General features: G+C 38.5%; 2 protein-coding genes and 1 pseudogene across 2 annotated transcripts; 2 read left to right on the top strand and 1 right to left on the bottom strand.

The window, feature by feature from the left end:
• Positions 1–933: 933 nt before the first annotated feature.
• On the bottom strand, positions 934–2,717 carry LOC114540484 (annotated as a pseudogene).
• Positions 2,718–11,919: 9,202 nt separating this feature from the next.
• On the top strand, positions 11,920–15,486 carry LOC114540483. The gene has a single exon (XM_028560621.1). It carries the CDS (start codon positions 11,920–11,922, stop codon positions 15,484–15,486), a length of 3,567 nt encoding a protein of 1,188 aa, XP_028416422.1.
• Positions 15,487–15,970: 484 nt separating this feature from the next.
• Positions 15,971–16,747, top strand: LOC114540490. The gene has a single exon (XM_028560625.1). The coding sequence runs from the start codon at positions 15,971–15,973 to the stop codon at positions 16,745–16,747; it is 777 nt and encodes a 258-aa protein (XP_028416426.1).
• Positions 16,748–18,045: the final 1,298 nt, after the last annotated feature.

The following is an 18,045-nucleotide window of genomic DNA, read 5'->3' as shown; positions in this document are numbered from 1 at the left end:
TCTAGCAAGTGGTCCCTTTTAAAGCAAGTCCCGGCGTGTAGAGCTGGTGGAAAAAGATGTAATCTGTGTTTGGAAGAGAAACTTCATATCCTTGAATTGAGCAAAGACAGAGTGTTGAATAAACGATCGGAATTGTTTGCGAAGTGTAGACACCGCAATAAATTCAGCGCGCAAAAATTCAAAATCGCAAACGCACGCTTTAGTAGTCTATTAAATAACACTACATGAAGTTCTGATTTTCTTCAGAATTTTGGAATGGAGGGTTGCTTTAAGCTCCCCAAACTTGCACGAAAGCAAAAAAAGGATTTGGAGTTGCTGAGTTTCATTGGGCAAGTATATCAAAAGCAAAGGAAGCTTGGATCTGGCAGTTTCGGATCTGTGTGTCTAGCTAAAGATGATAGTACTTCACAAAATGTTGTTGTAAAAAAAACTTAAAAGTGTCTCCATTGATTCGCACATGCGTTTTCTGAAAGAAGCGAGGATTTTGAACAGCGTTAAGGACCACATTTTCAACCCCTTTTTTATTGGCTCAATTTAAAGTGCTCACTTTCCTGATTTCATTTCTGAAAACAGAATCAAAATTGGCTTTCTCAAAAGATTTTTATAGCTCTCCAAAGTCGCAATTTTTGCCACTTCCTGTGGGAACTTTTGTTCCGCCATATGGTGGTTTGTGACGTAGAAAAGAGTACCGATTCTTAGCATGGCGTAAAAATACTAGTGTTAAGTAGCCTCGTCGTGGACGAAGCTGTTTCTTACAGTCCCTACTAAGCCAGTATTCATCAAAATTATTAGATATCTATACAATTGTTCCCAACGAAAAGATGGATTGCCAAAGTCGAAGAAAATATTGAATTTTGTTCTGACTTTCTGTTTCATGGTTCGCGGTTCTTTGAGAGGCTAAGTCAATTTCAATGATTTGTATATGACTCTTCTTTAGCAAGATCCCTTAAATAAAAGAGTATTTAAAGAAGATTCTGTGCATACATTTGATGTGTGAAGAATCGTAGCACAAGTTGAAAGCTAACAGATATATAGGCAAAGGCTAATTTTATCATCAATGCGAAGATACTTTGCGCGCACATGCATTAATGATGAATTATAGTGATGTTGGCCTTGGTGTCTTAATGTGCACGGTCAGTGTCGTTTCTTAAGACATTGAAGTTCAATTTAAATCAGCAAGGATGGTGTTTCTTGAGTATTTATGTAGATAAACGCACCTGTGTTAGTGTGTGTTTGATATATTTCGATACGCGCTATTGCAAAACAGTGGCAATGTGGCATTTACAATAGTGCAGTATCATATTACTGTTTATGATTTGCTGTAATATATCGCACAGCATACACCAATATTATCAGTAACAAGGACATCATATCATTGTCTTTGTTTATTGAAAGACTAAGGAGTTTTTTTTAAGTTCTTCAAGATCGTCTTATGTAGGACTTTGTGGCATAAAGGACTTTGCGGCTCAACATATATATACATGCTTATATTTAGCATATATTACTACATTGTATCCCTGTCAGACGAGCTAAGACTAATTTGAATTTTCTAACAAATCGGCGTATATTTTTAGACCCTTTACCAGGCATTCCTTAAATATACATTAGCTAACAGAATTAACTTCCGTTTCAAAATAAAATGATTTGGTTCTCCGCGTCAAGCTCGAAAATTCGAACCGGACAACACACAAGCTATATATATTACCATAAGCTTCGAAACATCGGTACTCGTTATGATGTCACATCAGCAAACATGGCGGCTATAAAAGTTCGCATTTGATACCGAGGTTTGAGAGCAAAATTAGTCAACTTCTACTTAACTCACAAAAGTCATATATACATCAAATTGTTTCTAAAAGACTGAATATTTGTTTAGGCTAATAAAAATGGGGTCGATTTTGTTGCAGTAGCACTTTAAGAGCCTGGCGGCCGCATTCATCACTTGTTGAACCTTTTTTACCTCACAGTCTGGTACACTGTATAAGAGGCTATTGCAGTAATCAATCCTATTTGTGACAAACACGTGAATGACCATCTCTAACTTGTCTCTCGGTAAGAGACTGCTAACACATTTGATGTTGTGCAGCCAAAAAAATGCTGCTCCACAAGTCTTAGTCACATGAACTGACATCGATAATTTAGAGTCAAACCACGAGGCAAGGTTGCATGCAAATGAAACAGGCTGAATGTTAGCATCACCTACGCGAATACAACATTTATCAATTTCCTCCAGTTGCTGTCTGGAACCGATAATTAGAAATTTAAGTATTTTCATCATTTGTCTTAAGCTTATCTTGCAGCATCCACTGTCTTATTTCAGCAATGCAATTTTCCATAGCACACACAGCTTCAACTTGATTCATAGAGCTGTCAGGTTTGAATGAAAAATATAGCTGGGTGTCATCAGCAAAGCCATGGGCATCCGGAAGGTGAGTACGAACAATCTCAAACAACTTTGATGCATACAGTATGAAGAGAAGCCGACCTATGTATGACCCCTGCGGAACACCACACTGCAGGCCAAAGCTGTCGGATTTCACATCATTCAAAGAAATGTGTTGACTTCTTCCAGATAAGTAGGATCTATACCAGTTGAGAACTGTTCCATGAATACCAAAATCAAGATTCAAACGCTTGAGCAAGATCGCATGGTCAACTGTGTCAAATGCTGAACGTAAGTCAAGTAGAACTAACAATGTGATGTGCTGAGAGTTCATATTCAGTAATATGTCATTGATAACTTTTAACAAGGCTGTCTCAGTGCTGTGATATTTACGGTACGCCAATTGGAAAAGACGATAAAGTCTAGAGCTTCGCAAGTGATCATGAGATCATGATTAAAAACAGCACGCTCAATGAGTTTGACACAAATGCTAGATTACTAAGAGGACGTAAGTGCTTAAACACCGGTTCCAAACCATCCTATCCTCATCCATCTTATCCTCATTATTTTCATACTATGTAAATATACAATTAATATGAAAATTAAAATCCACACTATTTCCAACAAAAGTCCATACAATTTTCACAGTAATGGTTTACTAAAAAAAATGCCAGTGTAATCTAAGGATTCCCACTGAGTTATGAATTTGTTAAATGTTAATGGTTAAATGAAAATGCTAACTCAGAGTGCATGTTGCATTCTGCAGCAGAATTGATAATAAAGAGTTTTGCTGACTTTTGTAGCATAATTCTGCATTCTTTTACATTATTTATATTTAAAGCAGTTGGACAATATTTAAGTAGAAATCCAATTATATTTAGCACTTTTCTCCTAGTCAATTGTTTTGAAACATGAACTGACGAGTGCAAGGAGCAATCTATGACATGTGCTATCGAAAAACAATTTTTAAAAGAATTGTTTTGCTAAATTAAGAAGAATTATCTTGAGGCCACAATATTTTGTTGCTCAAGTGTATATAACTAGATGTTTTTTCTTTTCTATAACTAGATCTTTTTTCTCAAGTGTATCTAACTAGATCTTCAATCTAGTTTTATGAGATTACTAGATTTATGATCTTAATAACTCTAGTATCAAGAAAAATAATCTTAATTTGACCAAAAGATAACTTTCTTCTTTTCTAATTAAAAAAAAAAGACTAAAAACAAGAAATTATATCTAACAACTGGGACTGGGAACCCCAATAGAAGAAATATTTTCTTGAATTAAGAAAAAAAATTCTTACACAGTTAAGGTTGTTCGGTACGAACTTTAAACCACTGTGCTTTCAGTATCAATCATTCTAAAAACAGATTTAAATTGAGCTTATTTTTATTAAATGAATGTCTACGATTAGTTTTCAAATTTGAATATTTTAAATTAGTTAAATACAGTTCCTTTTTTATCCTTAAAATCATTATCATACCCATAGCTCTCATGACTTCTTGTTCCACCCACTATTCCCCAATTGTTCCTCACTGTCTTCACCAGATGTTGTACATATAGATCTCTTTCATCAGGGCTACAGATGTTCTTTGTTTTGTGGATAGCTATACCTTTTTTCAGTGCATGCATCTTAAAAAACTTCCTGTTTGAAGAAGCTCCATCACATGTGCTGGCTGCCATATGAATCAAACTGTTTCCAAATGCCTTATGGCATCCCAGAGAAGTGGGAAAAGAAAAGCTGCAGTGATACAATTTCCACAAGGAAAATGGGCTACAGGATACTCTAGTGTAGTTGTCACTCCTTAAAGCATGACCACAAGCATGTGGGATGCAATATCAGGCTCTGTGCTGATCTCATCTTGACACTGCTTCTCAAACCTGCTTCTCAAACTCCACTAACAAGTTGTTACGGCTTATCTACATGTCATAACATTTGTCTTCTTGATCATCTCTGCTTGGTATAGATTATCAGTGAGGTGAAAGCCAAAGCCATGGAAGACTTCTTTCGATCTGCAGGAGCTATCGCCGATGAAGTTCTAGTTGCCCATTTAACAGATGCCCTGTGCACTGTTGTTCCTAAGGTTTGTAATCTCGCTAGGCAAGCAAACCGGAAAAGACAGAAGATAAGACCTCAGGAGCCCACTGATCTGGAGTTTGAGGTTGACGAACTTCACATACCAGATGATTTCCTGCAGGATGATTTACTATCCATTCAAGCAGCTATTCTCAATTCATGCCTTTGTAAGACAAAACAGTGACATGAAGCAGGTAAATATACATATATATACATACATTTAACTAAGTCCTCATTTTTAGATCCAAATTAAATTGCTGTATTTTATTTTTTCATATTAACAGATACCTCTGGTATTTATCTTAATGTCTGGCAAAAAAAGGCAAGACTACAAGCACATGTTGAAGGCCATCAAGAATCTCCTTTCTGATGGTCTCTGCTTGAAAGGCGTTGTCATTTACTTTGAGCATGCATTATGGCAGGCAGTGGCAAAGGTGTTTCCAGGTGCATCAGTTCAAGGCTGTGTGTTCCATTGGACCCAAGAAATTTGGTAGAAGGTACAAGGGTGGGCCTGACCACAGCGTACAATGAGGATGACTCAATGGATAAATACATTAGACGGTTGATGGCCTTGCCATATTTGCCCCACGAGCACATTAGCCTGATGTTTGAGCTGCTACAAGCTTTGGCAACCACACCTGTCCTCCAAGCCCTGGTCGAGTACAACAATGATACCTGGACCAGTTACACATTTTGGTCTCCGGAGAATTGGAGCATATTCAAAAAACGTGTTAGAACCAACAATGATGTTGAGGGTTGGCACCATCGTTTAAACCACAACGCAAAGAGGGTATCCCTGCCCTTCCACTTGCTGGTTGACCTATTACATCGGGAATCTTGTCTGGTGGTCATACAGGTTCGTCTAGTTTCTGACAACAAATTGAAACATCAACAACGGCGCAAATACAGAAACCTACAAGGCAGAATATTTGAACATTGGGACAAATTCATTGGTGGTGAAATGACCAGCAAACAACTGTTGCATGTTTGTGCCCAAGTCGATGGCAGCAGACAAGAGGCGGCAGTTAGGAATATTTGAAGTCAGCTGACTTTGCCTAAAGTGTCAAATGCCTTCAGTTGCGATGAAATTATGTGCAATATTCTAGCAGAAAGAAAAGAAAACAATTAAAAGCAAAATGCCATGGTTGACTTCCGCGAAGCAATTGCCTCAGCAATACAAGAGTTCTCAGTTCTGCGTAGTCAGACATGGAATTTTTTTTCCTTCAAAGAGGACGCATCTCGGTAGCTCACTTTGCTTTTGGAAAAGTGGAAAAAAGATCAAGCTGTCACCAATCGAATCTTACTTTCTATCGTTGAAGTAGGGTTGTTAGTGGCTGAAGAAATAGTACCGCGGATTAAGTCTTTAAATCGGTGGACTATTAAGTTTACTCGGTACATCTCCTGCAAAGTGTCTGGAGCTTTAAAGGAAGCAATAGCTAAATCCAGCACTCGGTATAGTATTTTACTTTTGCGGAGTAACCAGGAGGAAATTATTTCTTTTACTGATATCAAACGTGTGCGTCGAGATTTGGAACAATTTACCAGGCTACCTCGTACAGAAGTTATGCATTATTTTACCAAGATTTGTCAAGGCAAGCGAAGGGGGAAAGCTACAGTATTGGTCACACCAGAAAAACCCTACCTTCATACTCAGTACCTGTAGTGTACAAAGTAGTTTCAAACAGACTTTGCGGTCGGTTTGGGGCCTTTGTGTAATAGCTTGAGAATTTCCACAGAAACAGTACAGGTACAGTTATCAAATTACTTATCTTTCATTTACTAAAAAATTAGATATAACTGAAGGTGACGTGGCTATAAAAAACGACTGTAGATTCCCTTTAACTTAGTCTAAATTTAGTTATCGTTCAGTTGCCCTTGAAATGTATTTTTGTGTTCTCTTTATTTGTGTCAAGCCAGCTCTGCTAACCTGTATTTCTACTATAGATAAGCTTTAAGACTTAAAACTCTCTTGGTGGCAAAGAATAATCTTTGGGACAAAATCCTAAGACAAAAATTGATGAGGGCTATAATTCATTTTTATGAAATGTGCATATGAGTCACATTTTAGGGGTACCACAAGCTGCCCCTCCCCCTGCAAACATCAGCCCTGCATGCCTATAGTTGTTACTATATTTAGACTATCTTGTCGTTTCACCTTCATGTTGGAATTAGGGTTTTGTTAGTTTTCAAATTTAAAACAGAACAACAACTACCCCTAAAATGTGACATGTATAGAAATTAGTAATAACAACAAAAATGCACTGTAATTTTAAATTTTTTTTATATATATAACAGTTATTTAATAATTATTGGATAAAAATTTCCACTAATAAATAAGTATGGATAAACTACTGTATTAAAAACTTTTCAACAAATATAGATAACATTCTCCGCTGTTTGTTGCAGAGTAATTTTAACAACTTTATAGCCATTGGTAAAATATCCCTTCTGAACAAGAAAGCATATGTAATTATGGTTTTTAACTTTTTAATGTGGGAACAATTTTTCCATTTGCAACACTTTGCTCTGTTTCTCTCATTATTGGATCAGAACAAAATGAACACTTTGCAGCAGTATAATGTTTTTTTAATATCCCACAATAACAATACAATGAATCATCTGTTACTTTACTGGGAATATATGCTACATTTTTGGAACCACTGTCTGAATGCTTAAAGCCTTGTTCTGGAAGCCAAACTAACATTATAAACTCATGCTTGAAAATATGATGCCAACGCCCTTGGTAAGTTGCATGTTGAGGAAAATGTGTTTTGCCTCACGCCCTTCCATGGTGACTACTCTTATACCTTGCTTGTACTTTTCGAACACTTGATGTGCATGAACCGGGACAACATGACCTAATGTTCAAATAGTTGGGTTTACTGAATCTTGTACAAACATGGCATTTATCCTTAAGTATTTGCAAGCTGCAATCAAAAGTTGATCTATTTCGGCTTCCTTGATATCAAACCGATTAAAAAGTGAAACACAATGTCTTAACCTCTGGCCATGAAAGCGAAAACTAAAACTGCTATCCGGTCAAAAAAAAATCATACGATTCTCACCTGAGATACAAAATCACTTTTGCTGGACAGTGGTGTAGCTAGGATTTAGAACATGTCCCGCCGGATGACACAAATAAGGGGGCTTGGGGGGACTCTCCCCCGAGAAATTTTTGAATCCAGACCCTCGGAAATGGCATTTTCGGCGATTTTGAGATTGTTAAGAGGCTAATATGCAGTGCTATAAAACACCCCTGAAATATAAAATTTCCGCATAGATGTCTCAAATTTTTCCTTCTCGGTTGAACTTTGCACTAGTATTTTCTAACAATTTAGGCTCAGAGTTCTCTGTAGTTCCAACGTATGCGTTCGGCAGGAAAAAACCGAAAAATTGCCTATGTAGAACATGAAAACACTCATCATAGCCCAAATATATACTAAGAATAAAAAAGGAAACACTTTCAACATGCTGCATTTGCATTTATTTCTAAGATGTAAAAGTTACCGTCCGAAGACGTCAATTATTATAGATTTTTGAATTGCCCAAAAACTCAAACTCAACTGCAGGTGCTGAGGTGCACGTGGATATCTCCCCAAATAGAACATTAAAAAAGTGTGGATGTATGCCTTAACAAAACCTCCCCAACATTAAAAAAGTGTGGACGTTTACTTTAACAAAATGAGGTCACCACTAAAGTGGGAATCTCCCCAACATTAAAAAAGTGTGGATGTATACTTTAACAAAATGAGGTCACCACTAAAGTGGGTATCTCCCCAACATTAAAAAGTGTGGATGTATGCTTTAACAAAATAAGGTCACCACTAAAGTGGGTATCATGCTTTAACAAAATGAGGTCACCACTAAAGTGGGTATCTCCTCAACATTAAAAAAGTGTGGATGTATGCCTTAACAAAAAGGGGTCACCACTACTGTGGATATCTCCCCACAGTTCTATTATTACAAAAATATTAGTTAGATAGCCCTAAAAGGAAAATCATTTAAAAAAATAATGAAGTATCGTTTAAAAAGAAATGGAAGCCTCCTGGGTTTTTCAACAAATTTCTTGATAATGTGCTCATGCAAGGTATTGTCATCTTCTAAAAGCTTTATGATATCTTTGTGAATAGAAATCCTACAAAGAGAACTGAGTTGGGCCTGGCCCATCCTGTTTCTTAAATATCCCTCAACCCTTTTTAAACAGGAAAATGATCTTTCAACTGATGCACTTGACACAGCTAAGACCCCATTCATTTTGAATAACTTGACAGCTTCTGGTAGACTAGACTGAAGATTAAATTGAAATATATATTTAAGAACTTCATTACTAGACCCCATATGGAAGTCCTTATCATTGTAAATAAAACTAAGTTGACTCTGAAGCATTGGGAGATCAAAAAGGCTTCCATACATTTCCTTGAGAAGGGTTATTTTCTCAGGAGGAGGAACTCCATTCCAAGTTGAAAAAACCTTTGGATTTACCAGATCTAAAAACTCAAATTGTTTCATATCTTGGAATCTCTCACTTAACATTCCTACAATAGAATCAATTATCTCAAAATAAAGGGCTTTGTAATTATGTTTTTTGTCTGCTTTACTTGCAGGTTGACCTACTTTATCTACTGCTTCTTGATAAAATTTACCAAACTCTTCATCGGTACGAAGAGAAGAAACAAAATTTTTAAAACTTTCAATCTTGTTTATGCCATAGCTAAAGTCTGTACCTGTACTCTGAAGCACTGAATACAAAATAGAAGACTGCTGTAAAATTTTGTAAAAAACACATACTAAAAAACAAAAGAGAAAACTATTAAGATAGTGCAGTAAGCCACTAACCTTACTCAATGATTCATCATCCCAACCATTAGGTTGATCTGTTATTCCTTCAAAAAGTTCTAAAAGTTTCTCATAATTATTATACAAAACCTTAACAACACGGGCTCGATAATACCACCTGGTATCACCAGGGCTAGGGAACTCAAGATTATGGGAGGTCAGAAATGCCTTTCTTCTAGGGGCATTACTTGTGAAAGTACAAAAGCCACCTATATTGATAAAAAAAATTTTGATGGGGGCAATAGATGAGGCAGACTGACACAAAAGAAGATTTAACCTGTGAGCTGCACAATGGACAAAATGGGCAAAAGGATACTCTTGACGAACCAAAGTTTGAACACCATTAATGTGGCCAGACATGACAAAAGCACCATCATAAGTTTGCATTATAAGTTTCTCCTTCATAGTAGAAAACTGACCAAGTTTATCTTTCACAACTTCTGATATTGCAGCAGTCCTATTCATACTCACATCCACAAATCCTAATTGTCTTTCAACAATTTCACTACCCTTATCTAAATGTCCAATTATACTTACCTGCTCTTTGGTAGAAACATCAGAGGTCTCATCAACCTGCACATTGATAAAAGTACAATCATCTATCTCCTTCATAATTACATCATCAATAACAGAATCAATACAATTAATTAAATCATTTTGAATTTCAGGAGACACCCCAGTAAAACGCCCACCCCTTCCAGATTCAGCCAACCTACCATGCAGTCTTCGTTCAAATACAGAATCAAACTTGGCAAAGGACTCAAGCAACTCTCTATAATTTCCTTTATTCAAACTATCTTCTTTCTCTTCGTGACCCCTGAATGCCAAATCCTGCTTTGATAAATATAGTACTGCTTCGGTCACAGTCTTAAGGATCTCCCGATTTTGTCTCACCTCTTCATTGTGCCTTTGAATTTCATCCCTTCTTGCTTGCGAAAGAAGAGAATCCACTCCCACATTCACCTAAACATTTTCCACATCTTGTAGGCAGCCAAGTAAGTGTGACTTGGACTTTTCATGCTTTTTCCCATCTGACATCAAGCTTCTCATGTCCGTATAGCCAGTCTTCGTCCATGTGGGTGACGTTCCCGGACAGAACAAAAGACATGGCCAACAGAACAATTTTGCTAAAACAGAGCTGCCACAAAGCCAATCCTTTTTAGAGTACCACTCCTTCATGAATGACCTCACCTTATTCTTAATATTTAAATTTGGAGTTGGTCGTTCCTTGACAATAACATTTTGTTCAACAGTTGGTCGAACAGAAAAAGATCTCATCAACAAAGCATTTACAATATCAGATACACATGATTGAACAGAAACAGGATTGGTCACGCTTGTTGATGCCATTGTATTTGTATGCAAATCTCAAGGAGAAAGGAAAATAACAAATATGAATACATGAATATATTAACCTGTACTTTTCTGTGTGTGTACTCACACAGAAAACTTCGTAAGAAAGGCTGAATATTAACAACCTCCACCTTTATAAAATAGTGCAACACGATCTCCGAGTTTAATTTATCATTATCATTAAATGTTAACTCTCATTTATATTCATGATAATCATAAATTCAAGTCATGCGCAAAACATACAGTAATTTCGAAACGTATGCGCAGCACATGCTAATGTTTGTTATCAACATGGCGATGAATTTGACGAGTGGTAAGTTAAAGTATATGAATAATTCATAATGATTTGCTTTATCTGGCATTTGTGTAAGGGTAGTTTCTGAAGGGTATACTTTTTTAATATACTGGGTAGGTTTAATTCTTGAGTTGATTGCAAGGTTGATCCTACGGGTTCGTAAAACGTATGAATTGAATTTTTTATGTCGTAGATGCACTTATGCGGTGCATAAATTCTTGCTTTATATTTATAGAATTAAAAATCTTGTGTGAATAAGCACGTATTAATAACATGAATGGATAGACTTATTTCATTTTGTGTGCTGCTTTTAGTGCTTTAATTTCAAGTCCAAGAAAAATATAGTATACAAGCATATCTAATGTGTATAATTTAATAATATAAAACTAAATACATGCATGAACCGAGTTCAACAAGGAACTACTTATATGTTGAACAGTTGACCCCAAGGGCTATGCTGTATATGTTGAACAGTTGACCCCAAGGGCTATGGTCCTTATTGAGAACTACTTATATGTTGAACAGTTGACCCCAAGGGCTATGGTCCTTATTGAGAACTACTTATATGTTGAACAGTTGACCCCAAGAGCTATGCTTCCTGTATAGGTCTATATATTATATATATATATATATATATATATATATATATACTTTAGCTTAATAAAATTTCAGCTTAGGGTCTTTGTGTTGTTGTCAGGATTATTTAAAAATAGTATAGGCTCGGGGTCGACTCGGGGGACAATCGGAATATACCGGAGAGAACAGGAGGGAACGGGAAAAACGAGAAGCGTAAACGTCGGTTGATATTATGTGAGTTCTGCACGGTGTGTAAAGTGAAATCATTAAATAAATACATGAAAACATTTGCGACACAGTGGGGATCCTGCCAGGACGGCGTTGCTGGAAGAAACAGTGAGTTGTGAGTCAAATTAAGCAATAAATTTTAACATTTTGAGAGTCGAACAAGGAAACAAAATGGCCAACGTTGTGGAGAAGAAGATCGAAGGTAAGCTTCGTTTATTGAAGTTTAACAATGAACAAACAACTAAAATCGTGAATTCGGCTGATCTAAAAGCTATTGAGAGACATGTGAGCGTATTAGAGTCGATTATTGAGAAAATACACGAACTAAAATTGGAAGTTCAAGAGATCAAAATAGAAAGTGGTGAAGAGACCGACAAAGTTAGGGTTTGGTCAGAGACATTAGAAACGGAACTGCGCCAATTCGAAACCATCACCAAGAATGTCAAACATGTAGCTAGTGAGATAAAACGGGAAGAAGGAGAGAGACTTGATGAAGAAAAGTGTAGGCGAGTTTTAGAGAACAAAATTGAACTAGAAAAGGCAAAACTGGAAGTTAGATCTAAGCATGAAGCAAGTCCCAAGGCCTCAAGTGATGGGGAGATGAGAGCTAAGTTACCTAAGCTTGTCATTAGCAAATTCCAAGGCACCCATCTGGATTGGATCAGATTCTGGAATCAATATGAGACTGAAATTGACAAGTCCAACATAGCACCGGTAGCCAAACTGTCTTATTTAAGAGAATTACTTATGCCCAATGCTCGAGTGATGATAGAAGGACTTCCTTTCTCGTCTGAAGGGTATGAGAGAGCAAAGACAGTTTTGAAGACCAAGTATGGACAAACTAGTGAAGTGACAAATGCACACATACAATGCATCTTAGGACTACCTAAAATCCATGGAACAGAGCCGGCCAGGGTACACAAATTCTATGAGACACTTGCAAGTCATGTTCAAACATTGGAAACATTAGGCAAACTCAGGGACATTGGGGGCTTTGTACGAGGAACTCTGGATAAGTTACCAGGCATCAGACTAGATTTTGTTCGCCTTGATGATGATTGGCAGCAGTGGGGTTTTGCACAACTAGTTGAATTGCTGAGAAGGTGGTGTGACCGCAATCCAATACATTCAAGTGATTGCAGAGATAGTCATAGTTGCAGTCATGGTCACTCCTACCAAGCAAAACTTCACCAAGTTCGACGGTGTGCATATTGCGAGGGTGAAGATCACAAACCAGCAGAGTGTAGTAAGGTCACAGATGTCAAGCAACGTAGGAAGATTCTTAGCGAAAAGCGACTCTGCTTCAATTGCACTGGCGGAAGACATCAAGCAAGGGATTGTAAGAGCAAGCACACTTGTCAAAAATGTGGTGGTCAACATCATACTTCGATATGTGATACGAAACTTGGCAAAGAACAGATGTTGGTGGCAACAGGTGAATCTACAGTAATTTATCCAGTGGTAGTGGTGTTGATTGACGAAATTAAATGTAGAGCACTACTAGACTCAGGCTCAGGGAGCTCATATGCGTCATCTTCCTTAATAAAAAACCTACACAAGAAACCAACTCATACTGAGCATAAGCAAATTGAGATGATGGTCTGTTCAACCACCCAAAAGGTCAACAGCTATGAGGTGAACGTATCGAGTGTCAATGAGAAGTTTGAAATGTCAACAATGCTGAATGAAGTAGATAAAAGTGTACTTCTGACAGTCCCAAACCCTAGATATGAAGAGCTTCTGAAGCGATACAACCATTTGCAGGGAGTGGTGATGGACGACAATGATCAGAAGAGTGAATTGCCTGTTCACGTAATCTTGGGGGCCAGTGATTATTCGAGAGTTAAAATGGAAACGAAACCGAGAATTGGTCAACCACTGGAACCAATAGCTGAGTTGACAATGTTGGGATGGACGGTGATGTCTGCTGGCAGTGAGTCTAAATTGTCAAATGTTTATGCAACTAGAACATCATCTGCCGATTACCAAGAGTTATGTAGCTTGGATGTGTTGGGTCTGGAAGACCAACAAGAAGGAAATCAACCAGTCATTTATGAGGAGTTCGCAGAACAGCTCACCCAAAATAAGGACAGTCGTTACGAGACAAGTCTGCTATGGAAATCAGGACATGACCCCTTGCCTACAAATGAACATGGAAGCCTAAAACGGTTGGAAAACTTGGTAAGGAAACTAGGAAAAGATCCAGTCCAGTTAGACAAGTATGACACCATCATTCAGGAACAATTAGCGGAAGGTATTGTGGAGAGAGCTGTCAATGAACCTCAGGGTAGGGAATTTTATATTCCCCATAAGCCGGTGATCAAGGAAACCGCTGAAACAACTAAAATGAGAATTGTGTTTGATGCGTCTGCGAGAGAACGTGAGAAAAGCCCGTCTCTGAATGATTGTCTGGAGACAGGCCCACCTCTCCAGAACCTCTTATGGAATGTCCTGCTCCGAAACCGACTAAAGCCGATGGCTTTATCTACCGATCTGAAAAAAGCATCCTTACAGGTGCTTATAAGAGTGGAGGACAGAGACGCCTTACGTTTCCACTGGATCAAGAACAAGAACCCCAGGGACATTGAAGTTTTAAGATTTACACGAGCATTGTTTGGGTTAGTTCAATCCCCTTTCTTTTTGGCTGCAATACTAAAGCAACATTTGAATCAGCAAAGAGAGAGATATCCAAAAGAGATAGAAAAGATAGAAAGATCCTTGTACGTCGATGACATTATCACTGGTGCATCCACGGAAGAAGAAGCCCTGAGTTTGAAAGGAACTACCAAGACTGTGTTCGAGAAAGCCGCTTTTGAACTCCATAAATGGTATTCCAATGATTCACGACTGGAAAGCGGAGAGGAGAACAATCATGTAGATCATCAACAGAGCTATGCCAAAGATCAGCTGGGAGTTCTGCAAGGAGAGACAAAATTGTTAGGATTACCATGGAACAAACATAACGATACGCTTGGTGTTACTTTCCCAAATAAGCCTGATGAGAATACAAAGAGAGAGATTTTAAGATTCCTAGCATCAGTTTATGATCCCCTTGGGTTTGTATCTCCTGTTACCTTATTGGGGAAGATCGTATTTCGTGAGGTTTGCAACAAACACCTCCCATGGGATGAAAAACTGTCTGACAATCTTGGACAGCAGTGGCTGAAGTTCCTGCGCTGCCTTCCAGAGAAGGTTCTTTGGGCAAGAAGTATCCCGAGATACAGAGAACCCTTAGAAATCGTGGAGTTACACACTTTCAGCGATGCCAGTGGGTCTGGTATTTCAGCAGCAGTATATGCGGTAGTGAAGCAACCATCAGGTGTAAGTGTCGGATTGGTGGCGGCAAAATCGCGATTGGCCAAAAGGAGCCTTACAATCCCAAGGCTGGAATTGGTATCGGGACACATGGCCGCGAACTTGGTGGACAATGTACGAACCACACTCTTGGGGTACCCAGTGAGAGCAGTATTTGGATGGCTAGACAGCCTAGTCGCCCTGCATTGGATTAAGGGAGGCGGAACATACAAACAATTCGTTTCCAACAGGGTGAGAAAAATCAACGAGAAAGATTACATTATGTGGCAACATGTTGGTACTGACGATAACCCAGCTGATCGAGGGAGTCGAGGATGCGAAGCAAATCATTTAACTGGTGAATGGCTCAACGGACCTCATTGGTTGGCTGATTCTGTGATGAGTTATAATACAAGGGACTTACCCTGTATATTTACCGCCTAAGGTTGTCCTGTCGGAAAAGATAATGCAAGATGCTCATGAATTAACTCTCCATGGGGGAGTTGGTCTTACCATGGCACTCGTTTGCCGCGATTACTGGATACCACGCCTGCGACAGCTTGCACGAAGTGTCAACACTCGCTGTTATGGATGCAAGAAATTTCATGCGTCAGCTTTCCACAGCCCTCCCCCCGGAAACCTACCGGTTGAACGTACAGAAGGCTCCTCGCCGTTTCAAGTCATTGGCGTGGATTACGCGGGCCCGATAGTCTACAAGTTTTCCAAGAAGAGAGAAGGCAAGTCGTACATACTGCTTTTCGCCTGTAGCTTGTCAAGAGCGATACATCTCGAGCTGCTGACAGACCAGACCACGGATGGGTTTATACGGTGTTTGAAGCGATTCATAGCGAGACGGGGAAGACCTACCACCATATACTCTGATAATGGGAAAAGTTTTGTAGCGGCTGCAAAGTGGCTGAATGCGTTGATGAAGGATGAGAAGTTACAAGACTACCTTGCCCATCACCTGATAAAGTGGAAATTTAATCTAGCTAAAGCACCCTGGTGGGGTGGACAATTTGAACGGTTGGTAGGAATTGTTAAACAAGCGCTCTATAAGTCGATTGGTCGAGCTGTTTTGAGTTTTGAGGAATTGGAGGAGGTTTTACTCGATGTGGAGATTGCTGTGAATAACCGTCCTTTATCGTACGTTGAAGATGATGTTCAACTCCCGATTTTGACGCCGAATCTCATGATGTATGGACAGACAAATCTCCTACCTGAAGCAGATGTTGATTTAACGGAAGGAACAGATTTGCGGAAGAGAGCTAAATACCTGCGTCGTTGTAAGGACGTGTTATGGTCCCGCTGGACCAATGAGTACGTAAAAAGTCTAAAAGAAAGGCATAACTTGAAAAATAAGAGTAAAAAGTTATCACTGAAAGTTGGTGACGTAGTAATAATTCAAAGCGACCAGAGGAATCATGGTAAATGGAACATTGGGATCATTGTGAAGCTGATTAAAGGAAGAGATGGAGTAATTCGTGCTGCTAGGTTGAGAGCCGAGAAATCATACATTGAGCGAGCGGTCCAACAATTGTGCCCTATGGAGCTGAGTTGTGACGAAGTTGTTGCGAAGGGACATGTGGAACAATCGGAGAGTTTAAAACCCCTGGCAAAAGAGTTTGCGCCCAAAAGAGCCGCAGCTAAGGAAACAAACGAACGGATTAAAGACATTTTGAACAAGGAAAGTACAGTCGAATAAGAAGACTGGCGAACTCGGTCAGAACACTTGGACCTTGAACTGTAGTGTAGGACAATTAACTTCTAGTTACGTTATATATATATATATATTTGCTTCATTGCATGAATCAAATGGGGGGAGAGTGTCGGGATTATTTAAAAATAGTATAGGCTTGGGGTCGACTCGGGGGACAATCGGAATATACCGGAGAGAATAGGAGGGAACGGGAAAAACAAGAAGCGTAAACGTCGGTTGATATTATGTGAGTTCTGCACGGTGTGTAAAGTGAAATCATTAAATAAATACATGAAAACATTCGCGACATTGTACAGTAGGGGGTAAAGTTATCTTATCAAGGCCTTGTATATTTTCTGAAAGCACTGTGATCACATTGAGGTCATAAACAACAGCAGGGAAAGTCCATGAGAAAGTTTGTAACATGTTGTACACCACTTAAATAAAAATGGCTGTAACCGAGCTACCAGCTCCATAGCTAGAAGCCTTATTGAAGGGGGCAATATTCTTATGCCCGACTGCGTTTTTTTTTAAGAACAATTAAATAGTTTTTACGCTTATTTGAACATAGATATATGAATAGTGCCCTCCCCCATTAAGCTTCTAGCTACGGTCATGTAGGTAACACATTTGAGTTTTTATATTTGTTATAAGGAACGTCTAAAACATAGGTTATTACATGTGTACAAATAAAACAAATTATGTGCATTCCTGTACACCAATAAGCTTTTTTCATGAAGATCATATTTTGCTGAGTAGGTATTCAAATTTGTGCACCTAGGTATGTGCAATTTTAGTACCACAAAATGTTTATTCTAGTAAGGTATCTGAAATATCATCCTAAGGAAATTTAAAATTATGTCATAAAAAATGACACAAAATGACAATTTGCCCCATATTATCTAAATCTGTTTGTTATCCCTATTCCCATTGCAATTATAGTACGATATACAACATAATGGTTTGAAGGGTATTAATTTCGAGTGGAATTATACACACTTCAAATTCAAGCCAGGAACTGTTGATGGAAAAATGAGTCATTTCTATCCGTCCTCCGGCAGGAATCTAAGCTACGCTTTTGCGATGCCGGTGCAATGCCAAAAGTCATAACGGATTTACCCTCACCTATTCCCGGCATTACCATATATACATCATATACACATTTACCACGCTTGTTCTTGGCAGCTGCCCCTGTAGATCTGTGGTAAGAGCATTGCACCGGCATCGCAAAAGCGTAAGTTCGATTCCTGCCGGAGGACCGATAGTTGACTCATATTTCCATCAACTGTCCCAGGCTTGAATTT

The sequence above is a fragment of the Dendronephthya gigantea genome, unplaced genomic scaffold, assembly GCF_004324835.1.
Source record: "Dendronephthya gigantea isolate DGI-Jeju-01 unplaced genomic scaffold, DenGig_1.0 000235F, whole genome shotgun sequence".
NCBI lineage: Eukaryota > Metazoa > Cnidaria > Anthozoa > Malacalcyonacea > Nephtheidae > Dendronephthya > Dendronephthya gigantea.
Note: the sequence above shows the minus strand (reverse complement) of the source record. Positions and strands in the feature narration are given on the sequence as shown.